General features: G+C 44.2%; 1 protein-coding gene across 1 annotated transcript; it reads left to right on the forward strand.

Moving 5' to 3' along the window:
* The first annotated feature begins 8,878 nt into the window (after window positions 1–8,878).
* Window positions 8,879–13,787, forward strand: LOC136622906 (apolipoprotein L3-like). Its single transcript, XM_066598137.1, has 13 exons — window positions 8,879–8,902; window positions 9,061–9,090; window positions 9,214–9,243; window positions 9,367–9,396; window positions 9,520–9,549; window positions 9,673–9,702; window positions 9,826–9,855; window positions 10,635–10,664; window positions 10,788–10,817; window positions 10,941–10,970; window positions 11,094–11,123; window positions 11,553–11,582; window positions 12,791–13,787. The coding sequence occupies exons 1-13, from the start codon at window positions 8,879–8,881 to the stop codon at window positions 13,538–13,540; spliced, it is 1,104 nt and encodes a 367-aa protein (XP_066454234.1). The 3' UTR covers window positions 13,541–13,787.
* The last annotated feature ends 917 nt before the right edge of the window (window positions 13,788–14,704 follow it).

Genomic DNA, 14,704 nt, shown 5'->3' on the forward strand with positions numbered 1-14,704 from the left:
GGAAACAGATGCATTTATAATTCCCTGTGGACCCACAGCATGGGTGGGTGCCAGGAAGCCACCGGCGGTACATAGAAATATCTCATTGCATTGCCCAACACAGCTGAGGTAGTAATGTCGTGCTTAATGCAGGTGGGCTTCGGCCCACACTGCATGCCCCAGTCTGACTGGGGTTCTTTACAAGTGGAAACAGATGCATTTATAATTCCCTGTGGACCCACAGCATGGGTGGGTGCCAGGAAGCCACCGGCGGTACATAGAAATATCTCATTGCATTGCCCAACACAGCTGAGGTAGTAATGTCGTGCTTAATGCAGGTAGGCTTCGGCCCACACTGCATGCCCCAGTCAGACTGGGGTTCTTTACAAGTGGAAACAGATGCATTTATAATTCCCTGTGGACCCACAGCATGGGTGGGTGCCAGGAAGCCACCGGCGGTACATAGAAATATCTCATTGCATTGCCCAACACAGCTGAGGTAGTAATGTCGTGCTTAATGCAGGTGGGCTTCGGCCCACACTGCATGCCCCAGTCAGACTGGGGTTCTTTACAAGTGGAAACAGATGCATTTATAATTCCCTGTGGACCCACAGCATGGGTGGGTGCCAGGAAGCCACCGGCGGTACATAGAAATATCTCATTGGATTGCCCAACACAGCTGAGGTAGTAATGTCGTGCTTAATGCAGGTGGGCTTCGGCCCACACTGCATGCCCCAGTCTGACTGGGGTTCTTTACAAGTGGAAACAGATGCATTTATAATTCCCTGTGGACCCACAGCATGGGTGGGTGCCAGGAAGCCACCGGCGGTACATAGAAATATCTCATTGCATTGCCCAACACAGCTGAGGTAGTAATGTCGTGCTTAATGCAGGTAGGCTTCGGCCCACACTGCATGCCCCAGTCAGACTGGGGTTCTTTACAAGTGGAAACAGATGCATTTATAATTCCCTGTGGACCCACAGCATGGGTGGGTGCCAGGAAGCCACCGGCGGTACATAGAAATATCTCATTGCATTGCCCAACACAGCTGAGGTAGTAATGTCGTGCTTAATGCAGGTGGGCTTCGGCCCACACTGCATGCCCCAGTCAGACTGGGGTGCTTTACAAGTGGAAACAGATGCATTTATAATTCCCTGTGGACCCACAGCATGGGTGGGTGCCAGGAAGCCACCGGCGGTACATAGAAATATCTCATTGCATTGCCCAACACAGCTGAGGTAGTAATGTTGTGCTTAATGCAGGTGGGCTTCGGCCCACACTGCATGCCCCAGTCTGACTGGGGTTCTTTAGATGTGGAAACAGATGCATTTATAATTCTCTGTGGACCCACAGCATGGGTGGATGCCAGGAAGTCACCGGCGGTACATAAATATATCCCATTGCATTGCCCAACACAGCGGATGTAACGTCAGCTGTAATGCAGGTGGGCTAAAAATTCATTTGATTACACTGTAGGCGAGGGCCCACAAAAATTGCTGTATCAACAGTACTAATGTACATCAGAAAAATTGGCCATGGCCAACCAAGAGGGCAGGTGAAACCCATTAATCGCTTTGGTTAATGTGGCTTAAGTGGTAACTAGGCCTGGAGGCAGCCCAGTTTAACGAAAAATTGGTTGAAGTTAAAGTTTCAATGCTTTTAAGAGCATTGAAACGTATAAAAATTTTTTAGAAAAATTATATGAGTGAGCCTTGTGGCCCTAAGAAAAATTGCCCGTTCGGCGTGATTACGTGAGGTTTCAGGAGGAGGAGCAGGAGGAGGAGGAGGAGGAATATTAGACACAGATTGATGAAGCAGAAATGTCCCCGTTTTGGATGGTGAGAGAGAACGTAGCTTCCATCCGCGGGTGCAGCCTACGTATTGCTTACGTATCGCTGCTGTCCGCTGGTGGAGAAGAGAAGTCTGGGGAAATCCAGGCTTTGTTCATCTTGATGAGTGTAAGCCTGTCGGCACTGTCGGTTGACAGGCGGGTACGCTTATCCGTGATGATTCCCCCAGCCACACTAAACACACTCTCTGACAAGACGCTAGCCGCAGGACAAGCAAGCACCTCCAGGGCATACAGCGCGAGTTCAGGCCACGTGTCCAGCTTCGACACCCAGTAGTTGTAGGGGGCAGAGGCGTCACGGAGGACGGTCGTGCGATTGGCTACGTACTCCCTCACCATCCTTTTACAGTGCTCACGCCGACTCAGCCTTGACTGGGGAGCGGTGACACAGTCTTGCTGGGGAGCCATAAAGCTGGCAAAGGCCTTGGATAATGTTCCCCTGCCTGTGCTGTACATGCTGCCTGATCTCTGGGCCTCCCCTGCTACCTGGCCCTCGGAACTGCGCCTTCTGCCACTAGCGCTGTCGGATGGGAAGTTTACCATCAGTTTGTCCACCAGCGCCCTGTGGTATAGCATCATTCTCGAACCCCTTTCCTCTTCGGGAATGAGAGTGCAAAGGCTCTCCTTATACCGTGGATCGAGCAGTGTGTACACCCAGTAATCCGTAGTGGCCAGAATGCGTGTAACGCGAGGGTCACGAGAAAGGCATCCTAACATGAAGTCAGCCATGTGTGCCAGGGTACCTGTACGCAACACATGGCTGTCTTCACTAGGAAGATCACTTTCAGGATCCTCCTCCTCCTCCTCTTCCTCCTCCTCAGGCCATACACGCTGAAAGGATGACAGCCCAGCAGTATCTGTACCCTCAGCAGTGGGCCAAGCTGTCTCTTCCCCCTCCTCCTCATCCTCCTCATGCTCCTCCTCCTCCTCCTCAACGCGCTGAGATATAGACAGGCGGGTGCTCTGACTATCCAGCGACATACTGTCTTCCCCCGGCTCTGTTTCCGAGCGCAAAGCGTCTGCCTTTATGCTTTGCAGGCAACTTCTCAAGATGCATAGCAGAGGAATGGTGACGCTAATGATTGCAGCATCGCCGCTCACCACCTGGGTAGACTCCTCAAATTTTCCAAGGACCTGGCAGATGGCTGCCAACCAGGGCCACTCTTCTGTAAATAATTGAGGAGGCTGACTCCCACTGCGCCGCGCAAGTTGGAGTTGGTATTCCACTATAGCTCTACGCTGCTCATAGAGTCTGGCCAACATGTGGAGCGTAGAGTTCCACTGTGTGGGCACGTCGCACAGCAGTCGGTGCACTGGCAGATTAAACCTATGTTGCAGTGTCCGCAGGGTGGCAGCGTGCGTGTGGGACTTGCGGAAATGTGCGCAGAGCTGGCGCACCTTTCCGAGCAGGTATGACAAGTGGGGGTAGCTTTTCAGAAAGCGCTGAACCACCAAATTAAAGACATGGGCCAGGCATGGCACGTGCGTGAGGCTGCCGAGCTGCAGAGCCGCCACCAGCTTACGGCCGTTGTCACACACGGCCATCCCTGGTTGGAGGCTCAGCGGCGCAAGCCAGTGGTCGGTCTGCTCTGTCAGACCCTGCAGCAGTTCGTGGGCCGTGTGCCTCTTCTCTCCTAAGCTGAGTAGTTTCAGCACGGCCTGCTGACGCTTGCCCACCGCTGTGCTGCCACGCCGCGTGACACCGACTGCTGGCGACGTGCTGCTGACACATCTTGATTGCGAGACAGAGGTTGCGTTGGAGGAGGAGGAGGAGGAAGGTGCTTTAGTGGAGGAAGCATACACCGCCGCAGATACCACCACCGAGCTGTGGCCCGCAATTCTGGGGGTGGGTAGGACGTGAGCGGTCCCAGGCTCTGACTCTGTCCCAGCCTCCACTAAATTCACCCAATGTGCCGTCAGGGAGATATAGTGGCCCTGCCCGCCTGTGCTTGTCCACGTGTCCGTTGTTAAGTGGACCTTGGCAGTAACCGTGTTGGTGAGGGCGCGTACAATGTTGCGGGAGACGTGGTCGTGCAGGGCTGGGACGGCACATCGGGAAAAGTAGTGGCGACTGGGAACCGAGTAGCGCGGGGCCGCCGCCGCCATCATGCTTTTGAAAGCCTCCGTTTCCACAAGCCTATACGGCAGCATCTGTAGGCTGATCAATTTTGCAATGTGCACATTTAACGCTTGAGCGTGCGGGTGCGTGGCGTCGTACTTGCGCTTGCGCTCAAACTGTGGCACTAGCGACGTCTGGACGCTACGCTGAGAGACATTGCTGGATGGGGCCGAGGACAGCGGAGGTGATGGTGTGGGTGCAGGCCAGGAGACGGTAGTGCCTGTGTCCTCAGAGGGGGGTTGGATCTCAGTGGCAGGTTGGGGCACAGGGGGAGAGGCAGTGGTGCAAACCGGAGGCGGTGAACGGGCATCGTCCCACCTTGTGGGGTGCTTGGCCATCATATGCCTGTGCATGCTGTTGGTGGTGCCTCCCCAGCTGATCTTGGCGCGACAAAGGTTGCACACCACTGTTCGTCGGTCGTCAGGCGTCTCTGTGAAAAACTGCCACACCATAGAGCACCTTGACCTGTGCAGGGTGGCATGGCGCGAGGGGGCGCTTTGGGAAACAGTTGGTGGATTATTCGGTCTGGCCCTGCCTCTACCCCTGGCCACCGCACTGGCTCGGCCTGTACCCACACCCTCACTTGGCCCTCCGCGTCCTCGGCCGCGTCCACATCCTCTAGGCCTACCCCTACCCCTCAGCATGCTGTATTACCAGTGATTTGATTTCCCAGGCAGGAAAGAAATTGGCGCAAGGCTGCACTCAACCGTAGCTGGTTGCGTCTGATTTTTTTACGTTCTCCACGCAGCACACACGTACCCAGAGCCCTTAGGACTGACACAGGCAGGCCAAATATAATTAATTGAATTCGCTTTTTTGCAAAGGGAGGGCCCCACTGCGGATATTCAATGAACAATACGTTTAATAACTGTGGTGTGGCCCTGAAAAAGTATCACACAACTTTAGTGTAGCAGAGTTATTAACTCTGGCAGAGCAGGTATTTGCCAGTCAGGAAAGACAATGGCGCAAGCCTGCAGTAAACCGTAGCTGGTTGCGTTTGATTTTTGTACGTTCTCCACGCAGCACACACGTACACGGAGACCTTAGGACTGACACAGGCAGGCCAAATATAATTAATTGAATTCGCTTTTTTGCAAAGGGAGGGCCCCACTGCGGATATTCAATGAACTATACGTTTAATAACTGTGGTGTGGCCCTGAAAAAGTGTCACACAACTTTAGTGTAGCAGAGTTATTAACTCTGGCAGAGCAGGTATTTGCCTGTCAGGAAAGACAATGGCGCAAGCCTGCAGTAAACCGTAGCTGGTTGCGTTTGATTTTTGTACGTTCTCCACGCAGCACACACGTACACGGAGACCTTAGGACTGACACAGGCAGGCCAAATATAATTAATTGAATTCGCTTTTTTGCAAAGGGAGGGCCCCACTGCGGATATTCAATGAACTATACGTTTAATAACTGTGGTGTGGCCCTGAAAAAGTGTCACACAACTTTAGTGTAGCAGAGTTATTAACTCTGGCAGAGCAGGTATTTGCCAGTCAGGAAAGACAATGGCGCAAGCCTGCAGTAAACCGTAGCTGGTTGCGTTTGATTTTTGTACGTTCTCCACGCAGCACACACGTACACGGTGACCTTAGGACTGACACAGGCAGGCCAAATATAATTTTTTCGCAAATTTGCAAAGGGAGGGCCCCACTGCGGATATTCAATGAACAATACACAATTCTGTCCCTGTAGTATCAATGGAGGGTGCAATGCTCTGCACAGACGATTTTTTGAAAAAAAAAAAAATGCAACACTGCTAACAGCAGCCAGCACAGTACTGCACACGGTTAAATGTGGCCCTAGAAAGGACCGTTGAGGTTCTTGAAGGCTACACTCACTCCTAACACTCTCCCTGCCTAAGCACCACTTCTGTCCCTAATACCGGGTGCAATGCTCTGCACTGCCGATTTTGAGAAAAAAAATAAAAAAATTTCCACTGCTAACAGCAGCCTGCACACACGTAGATGTGGCCCTAAGAAGGATCGTTGGGGTTCTTGAAGCCTACACTCACTACAAACACTCTCCCTACAGCAACTCCAATAGAACAGCACTTTCCCTCACTAACTCACAAGACATCTGAGGCGAGCCGCGGGAGGGGCCTACTTTTATACTCGGGTGACATCTGATCGCCCCAGCCACTCACAGCAGGGGGGTGGTATAGGGCTTGAACGTCACAGGGGGAAGTTGTAATACCTTCCCTGTCTTTCAATTGGCCAGAAAAGCGCGCTAACGTCTCAGAGAGGAAACTGAAAGTAACCGGAACACCGCGTGGTACTCGTTACGAGTAACGAGCATCCCGAACACCGTAATATTCGCACGAATATCAAGCTCGGACGAGTACGTTCGCTCATCTCTATTGTTAACCAATTTTAAAGTATTTAAACAAAATGCCATTACAGTTTGACTTTAAATTAGCAGGAGTAATGCCTGCACATGTTGTATTAAAGTTTCAGGCAACTTATATGAACATAAATTGAACTAATTTGACATCGATGCGGAAATTCTTAGGTCAAGTGTTGGTAAAATTTTCCATACATCCCAAGGCTCCCTATATTGTCTTAAAGAGTTATTTCGAAGTGCTAACCATTTTTTGAACACACTTTGTTCAGCCATACGGTTTTTGAACTCTCCTATTATCAGGGGGGAAAGGGCTCTTTCCAGTGTTTGGCAATAATTATTTTTGCTGTTATTAGAGCATGATCTATCATATATCTGCTGTTTGATGGATATTTGTCTAAGTTCACTAAAAGCAGAATTAATTTGGCATCTCTCTGGATGTGGACCCATAGCGTGTCTTTTAAAAAGTTAAGTATTTCTCCCCAGAATTCTTTTAATTTAGGACACGACCAAAATATATGTGAGAGGAGAACCCCTCTGTCCACAGTTTCTCCAACACAAACCATTCCCACTTTTAAATTCATTACTAACATTAAGGGAGTATAGTGCCATCTCATATGTAATTTAATTTGCACTTCTAGTATACGTAAACCTTTAGTGGATTTTTCTGCTGATCTATATGACTTTTCCCAGGATTCAATAGGTATTTTTTCCCACAATTCACTTTCCCAGCTCAGCATATGAGATTTTTTTGTCAATTTTTTTTTCCTGTCAATATGTCATAAAAGAATCTGGTTTCTGATTTCCCTGCTACGTGTTCTGAGGTTATTTTGTTTTTTTAATATCATTGGGAATTTTTACTTTATGTACAAGGAATTTTTGCAGGAAAGAACTAATTCTGAGACAGTTAAATATTTCCTTTCGTCATGGAGCGGCGGGATATGCATGAAGAGAGGTTGCGTGGCAACCTCTCTTCATACAGTGTGGGCGTCAGCGGTTTATAACCACTGACACCCGCGGGCAATAGCCGCAATAGCCACGGCTATTAACCATTTAAATGCTGCTGTCAATTCTGACAGCAGCATTTAAATCCCCGAACAATGGAGGGTGAGATCGGTAAGAACTGGTTTTGCACCTAAGTTCTCTAATACAATAATTCACTGCTATACCATCTTTGTGGTTGTAATTATGGCTTTTACCAAACTTACTACATGCATATTTTTATATTTCTCATTGTAGATAGAGGAGAATGAATCTGATGAGAATCTGGTAAGAACTGGTTTTGCACCTAAGTTCTCTAATACAATAATTCACTGCTATACCATCTTTGTGGTTGTAATTATGGCTTTTACCAAACTTACTACATGCATATTTTTATATTTCTCATTGTAGATAGAGGAGAATGAATCTTCTGAGAATCTGGTAAGAACTGGTTTTGCACCCAAATTCTCTAATGCAATAATTCAGTGCTACGCCATCTTTGTGGTTGTAATTATGGCTTTTACCAAACTTACTACATGCATATTTTTATATTTCTCATTGTAGATAGAGGAGAATGAATCTGATGAGAATCTGGTAAGAACTGGTTTTGCACCTAAGTTCTCTAATACAATAATTCAGTGCTATGCCATCTTTGTGGTTGTAATTATGGCTTTTACCAAACTTACTACATGCATATTTTTATATTTCTCATTGTAGATAGAGGAGAATGAATCGGATGAGAATCTGGTAAGAACTGGTTTTGCACCTAAGTTCTATAATACAATAATTCACTGCTATACCATCTTTGTGGTTGTAATTATGGCTTTTACCAAACTTACTACATGCATATTTTTATATTTCTCATTGTAGATAGAGGAGAATGAATCTTCTGAGAATCTGGTAAGAACTGGTTTTGCACCCAAATTCTCTAATGCAATAACTCAGTGCTATACCATCTTTGTGATTGTAATTATGGCTTTTACCAAACTTACTACATGCATATTTTTATATTTCTCATTGTAGATAGAGGGGAATGAATCATCTGAGACTCTGGTAAGAACTGGTTTTGCACCTAAGTTCTATAATACAATAATTCACTGCTATACCATCTTTGTGGTTGTAATTATGGCTTTTACCAAACTTACTACATGCATATTTTTATATTTCTTATTGTAGATAGAGGAGAATGAATCTGATGAGAATCTGGTAAGAACTGGTTTTGCACCTAAGTTCTCTAATACAATAATTCAGTGCTATACCATCTTTGTGGTTGTAATTATGGCTTTTACCAAACTTACTACATGCATATTTTTATATTTCTCATTGTAGATAGAGGGGAATGAATCTTCTGAGAATCTGGTAAGAACTGGTTTTGCACCTAAGTTCTCTAATACAATAATTCACTGCTATACCATCTTTGTGGTTGTAATTATGGCTTTTACCAAACTTACTACATGCATATTTTTATATTTCTCATTGTAGATAGAGGAGAATGAATCTTCTGAGAATCTGGTAAGAACTGGTTTTGCACCTAAGTTCTCTAATACAATAATTCACTGCTATACCATCTTTGTGGTTGTAATTATGGCTTTTACCAAACTTACTACATGCATATTTTTATATTTCTCATTGTAGATAGAGGAGAATGAATCTGATGAGAATCTGGTAAGAACTGGTTTTGCACCCAAATTCTCTAATGCAATAATTCAGGGCTACGCCATCTTTGTGGTTGTAATTATGGCTTTTACCAAACTTACTACATGCATATTTTTTATATTTCTTATTGTAGATAGAGGAGAATGAATCTGATGAGAATCTGGTAAGAACTGGTTTTGCACCTAAGTTCTCTAATACAATAATTCACTGCTATACCATCTTTTTGGTTGTAATTATGGCTTTTACCAAACTTACTACATGCATATTTTTATATTTCTCATTGTAGATAGAGGAGAATGAATCTTCTGAGAATCTGGTAAGAACTGGTTTTGCACCTAAGTTCTCTAATACAATAATTCACTACTATACCATCTTTGTGGTTGTAATTATGGCTTTTACCAAACTTACTACATGCATATTTTTATATTTCTCATTGTAGATAGAGGAGAATGAATCTTCTGAGAATCTGGTAAGAACTGGTTTTGCACCCAAATTCTCTAATGCAATAATTCAGTGCTATGCCATCTTTGTGGTTGTAATTATGGCTTTTACCAAACTTACTACATGCATATTTTTATATTTCTCATTGTAGATAGAGGAGAATGAATCTTCTGAGAATCTGGTAAGAACTGGTTTTGCACCCAAATTCTCTAATGCAATAATTCAGTGCTACGCCATCTTTGTGGTTGTAATTATGGCTTTTACCAAACTTACTACATGCATATTTTTATATTTCTCATTGTAGATAGAGGGGAATGAATCATCTGAGACTCTGGTAAGAACTGGTTTTGCACCTAAGTTCTCTAATACAATAATTCACTGCTATACCATCTTTGTGGTTGTAATTATGGCTTTTACCAAACTTACTACATGCATATTTTTATATTTCTCATTGTAGATAGAGGAGAATGAATCTTCTGAGAATCTGGTAAGAACTGGTTTTGCACCTAAGTTCTATAATACAATAATTCACTGCTATACCATCTTTGTGGTTGTAATTATGGCTTTTACCAAACTTACTACCGTATATACCGGCGTATAAGGCGACGGGGCATATAAGACGACCCCCCAACTTTCACCTTATATGCCGGTAATACAGTGGAGAAAAAAAAAATCATTACTCACCCCCCCCCCCCCTCGGCGTTCTGTCGCGCTCCGGCAGGATGTCGCTCGCTCCTCGTCCCCGGCGCAGCATTGCTTTCTGAATGCGGGGCTTGAAATCCCCGCCTCCAGAAAGCTAATACACACGCCGTCAGCCAGTTACAGCCATTCAATGACATCATTGACTGGCTGTGATTGGCTAAAACACACGTGGCTTCAGCCAATCACACTATTCAATGACATCATTGAATGGGTGTGATTGCTAACACACGTGCGCCTTCAGCCAATCACAGCCATTCAATGATGTCATTGAATGGCTGTAACTGGCTGACGGCGTGTGTATTAGCTTTCTGGAGGCGGGGATTTTAAGCCCCGCATTCAGAAAGCAATGCTGCGCCGGAGACGAGTAGCGAGCGACATCCTGCCGGAGCGCGACAGAACGCCGGGGGGGGTGAGTAATGATATATTTTTTTACACGTTTTTTTTTTTGTATTACCGGCGTATAAGACGACCCCCGACTTCAGAGCAGATATTTTTTAGGGTTCAAAAGTCGTCTTATACACCGGTATATACGGTACATGCATATTTTTATATTTCTTATTGTAGATAGAGGAGAATGAATCTGATGAGAATCTGGTAAGAACTGCTTTTGCACCCAAGTTCTCTAATGCAATAATTCACTGCTATGCCATCTTTGTGGTTGTAATTATGGCTTTTACCAAACTTACTACATGCATATTTTTATATTTCTCATTGTAGATAGAGGAGAATGAATCTTCTGAGAATCTGGTAAGAACTGGTTTTGCACCCAAATTCTCTAATGCAATAATTCAGTGCTATGCCATCTTTGTGGTTGTAATTATGGCTTTTACCAAACTTACTACATGCATATTTTTATATTTCTCATTGTAGATAGAGGGGAATGAATCTTCTGAGAATCTGGTAAGAACTGGTTGTGCACCTAAGTTCTCTAGTACAATAATTCACTGCTATACCATCTTTGTGGTTGTAATTATGGCTTTTACCAAACTTACTACATGCATATTTTTATATTTCTCATTGTAGATAGAGGAGAATGAATCTGATGAGAATCTGGTAAGAACTGGTTTTGCACCCAAATTCTCTAATGCAATAATTCAGTGCTATGCCATCTTTGTGGTTGTAATTATGGCTTTTACCAAACTTACTACATGCATATTTTTATATTTCTCATTGTAGATAGAGGAGAATGAATCTTCTGAGAATCTGGTAAGAACTGGTTTTGCACCCAAATTCTCTAATACAATAATTCAGTGCTATACCATCTTTGTGGTTGTAATTATGGCTTTTACCAAACTTACTACATGCATATTTTTATATTTCTCATTGTAGATAGAGGAGAATGAATCTTCTGAGAATCTGGTAAGAACTGGTTTTGCACCCAAATTCTCTAATGCAATAATTCAGTGCTATGCCATCTTTGTGGTTGTAATTATGGTTTTTACTAGACTTATTACATGCGTATTTTTATATTTCTCATTGTAGATAGAGGAGAATGAATATCATAAGAATCTGGTAAGATCTCGTTTTGCACCTAAGTTCTATAATTTAGTGCTATGCCGCAATTTCTCTGTGAATGCAAGGCATTTTTATCTCAAAACTGCCTCGCAGCACTTCGAGGGAAGTAGGGAACTTTTCTATGGGAAAACCTTGCATCGCACCACATGCGATTGAGAATGAATATGATGAGAAACCCGTAAGAACTTGTTTTGCACCTAAGTTCTATAAATCTATTATTCAGTGCCCAATCCGGGGGGCTTAGGTACGTAATTTCAGCTGCCCTCATGGATATGACCCATGAGGGGAGATGAGACTTTAACTTTTATACCTTTTTTTAATCTTTTTTTTATTTTACATGATCGCCATTACTCATTGGATAATGGCAATCACGTGATTGGGAACTGCATAACGCAGTCCCTGGTGACATTTCCCTGCTCTCTACTAAGTATGCTAGCTGGGAGCAGGGGGATTTTAAATCTCCCTGCCTTCTGTGCATGCACCTGTCATTTTTTGTCTGGCGCACATACACAGAAGGCGGCATTAGGTCCTGGAAGGACCAGAACGTCGCAGGACATTGCAGAGGATGGAGGTGAGTGCTTTCAGCTGCTCTCATGGATCGGATTCATGAGGGAGCTGAAACTTTAACTTTATTTCACTTTTTTTTTACACTTTTATACGTTCCAATGGGTAACGTCGATCGCATGACCAGGGGTCCAACACCGCAGCGTCACAGAACAGCTTCTTGCTGTCGGTTACCACAAGCAGCCGATAGCAAGGAGCTGTCACCCGCACAGACCCCGTGACTTTATTTCACAGTGAGGGCGTCAATTGACTGCTGTGTGTAATAGAGCCCAGTTAGTAAGGCCGTCAAAAAGTTTATCGGCAGTCACTAAGAGGTTAAAGTAACCCTTAGGCCGATTCTCCATCACCTTGTTTGCTATCAATGCAGTTCCTCCTTGGAAGAACTGCTACCCATAGCAAAAAGGATTCATAGCTGGGACCCTTCTTTCCAAGGGCCCCAATGCAGTTGTATGGTCTGCCATTATAGTATGTTCACACTTTCTCCCAAACACAACAAAATAAAATTGCAATTGTTATGTCAGCATTTCCACAAACATCCATAAAAAATAGTCTGTACTAAACATTATTTCTTGCGTTGTTTTGAAAGAAGACTAAATAAAATAATATGTTGCCAGTTTTTCATTCTCTTTTGCTTTTTATAGATAAAGGAAGTCACTGAATATCTAAGAAGCATTATGGAAGATTTGCTGACCTTTATATCAGATTGCAATGAAAAATTGTTAGAAATTGCAGAGGATTTGGACACTTTCCACAGAGGAGCCACCATCGCCAGTGTCACAGGAAGTTCAGTTGGACTTGCTGGAGGCATCACCACCATCGCTGGCCTGGCACTGGCCCCTGTCACATTTGGTGCACCCTTAATTGTCAGTGGTATCGGTGTGGCTGCCGCAGTAGCTGGAGGAGTCACCGGCGCATCGCCTTCTATTGCAGATAGTGTAAACATGAAAAACAAATGCAGGAAAGCAGAAGACATTATGAAGACAGTAGATACAAAGCTGAAAGCATTTGAAAGGGCTTCTATAAAACTCGAATCATTAATTAAGGCTCTAGATGCTATGGAAAAGACAGGAGCTATTGCTGATGCCCTCAGCATTGGGGGGAGATTTGCATTTGCTGGAATAGCAGTTGGCAGAAAAGTGCATCTGGGTAAGTTGTCAGCAATAGCAGCTAGAGGGGCACAGTTAGCAGCTCGGGGCGTGAAGGTAGTTACAGCTGTTTCAGGGGTTTTTGCAGCACTGTTTAAAGTCACTGATGCTGTTTTTCTTGTGAAGGGAGTGCAGGAGTTACACAATGGCACCAAGACAGAGGCGGCTACAGAGATAAGGAAATCTATTGAGGCCTTTCAAAAATTACATCAAGATTTGAAAGAGGTTGCTAGAGATTTGCTGTAGAATGAAACTAAATTAGGAGGAGAGGCCATCTGTGAAGTTTATAAAGGGCACGATTTCTTTCCAATACCTTGCCTATAAAAGACAGCAGATCTTCTCCTGTGAACCTTCTACCCATCTGAAATAATCACCAGACACAGTCTTTTGGTAAGAAAGTTCAGCAACCTTTTTATTAGTAACTTTATAAACTACAATCACAGTTATTAATCCCTTCACAACATCCCCTGTAGATGTATGGCATAATACAGAATTTTTACGATAATGATAAACCAAAAAATATGATGTAATACTTTATTATAAATTAGTTAAATGGGTATTCCCACCTTGAGAATCCTATTGAAAGGGATATATATATATACATTTGTAAGTAGAAAATACGAATATATAATATATATATATATATATTGCTATGTGCCTTTCTTTTTATATGTATACTATTTCTATTTTTATATGCATATTAACTCTATGCAATGCTATAGTGTAAAAAACTTCATATGGACCTTAATGAAGCTTGATTAGATATTATGCTGAAAGCTTTGCAAGGCAGAGAAAGAGATGTGTCCAGGAACAGAGAGAGGCTGAAGGAGAACCGGATACACAGACGTCACGCTTGGCTGTTTTCTCAGAATGAACTACATGATTCTAGCTGCTTTCTCAAAATTGAATACATGATTCTTTGCACAGAAGTTAATTAAATATGTGATTTATTGTACAGAAGCTAGAGACCATGCATGCCTTATCAAGATGAAGACTGCTTAACTATACATATGACTAACACTGCCTCACGCGGAATTGAGGACATTACATATATGGTTATGCGATGGATTTGAGCCAATAAGAACCGTTACACATTTTTAGTAAAGTGACCAAGGGTATAAAACACCATGTAATCTATAATAAAGTACACAGTTACTCCCCGTGTGAGGAACTATACCAGACCTCCGTGTGTGGTGTTTTTCTTTACCGACGGCAACAGGGCATTGGTGTGGGCCTGATTGGTGCTGTACGCGAAATTTCCCTGACAGTTGGCGCCCAACGTGGGGTGGCAAAATCGGAGCCGTACAGCCCAGACCACACAGATCCACGCCACTGAGAAGCTATCCTGCTGCAACCGAGCCTGATCAACTAACAGAACTGAAGGTAAGACCAGCATATTTTCTCATGTTG

The sequence above is a fragment of the Eleutherodactylus coqui genome, chromosome 1, assembly GCF_035609145.1.
Source record: "Eleutherodactylus coqui strain aEleCoq1 chromosome 1, aEleCoq1.hap1, whole genome shotgun sequence".
NCBI classification, from domain to species: domain Eukaryota; kingdom Metazoa; phylum Chordata; class Amphibia; order Anura; family Eleutherodactylidae; genus Eleutherodactylus; species Eleutherodactylus coqui.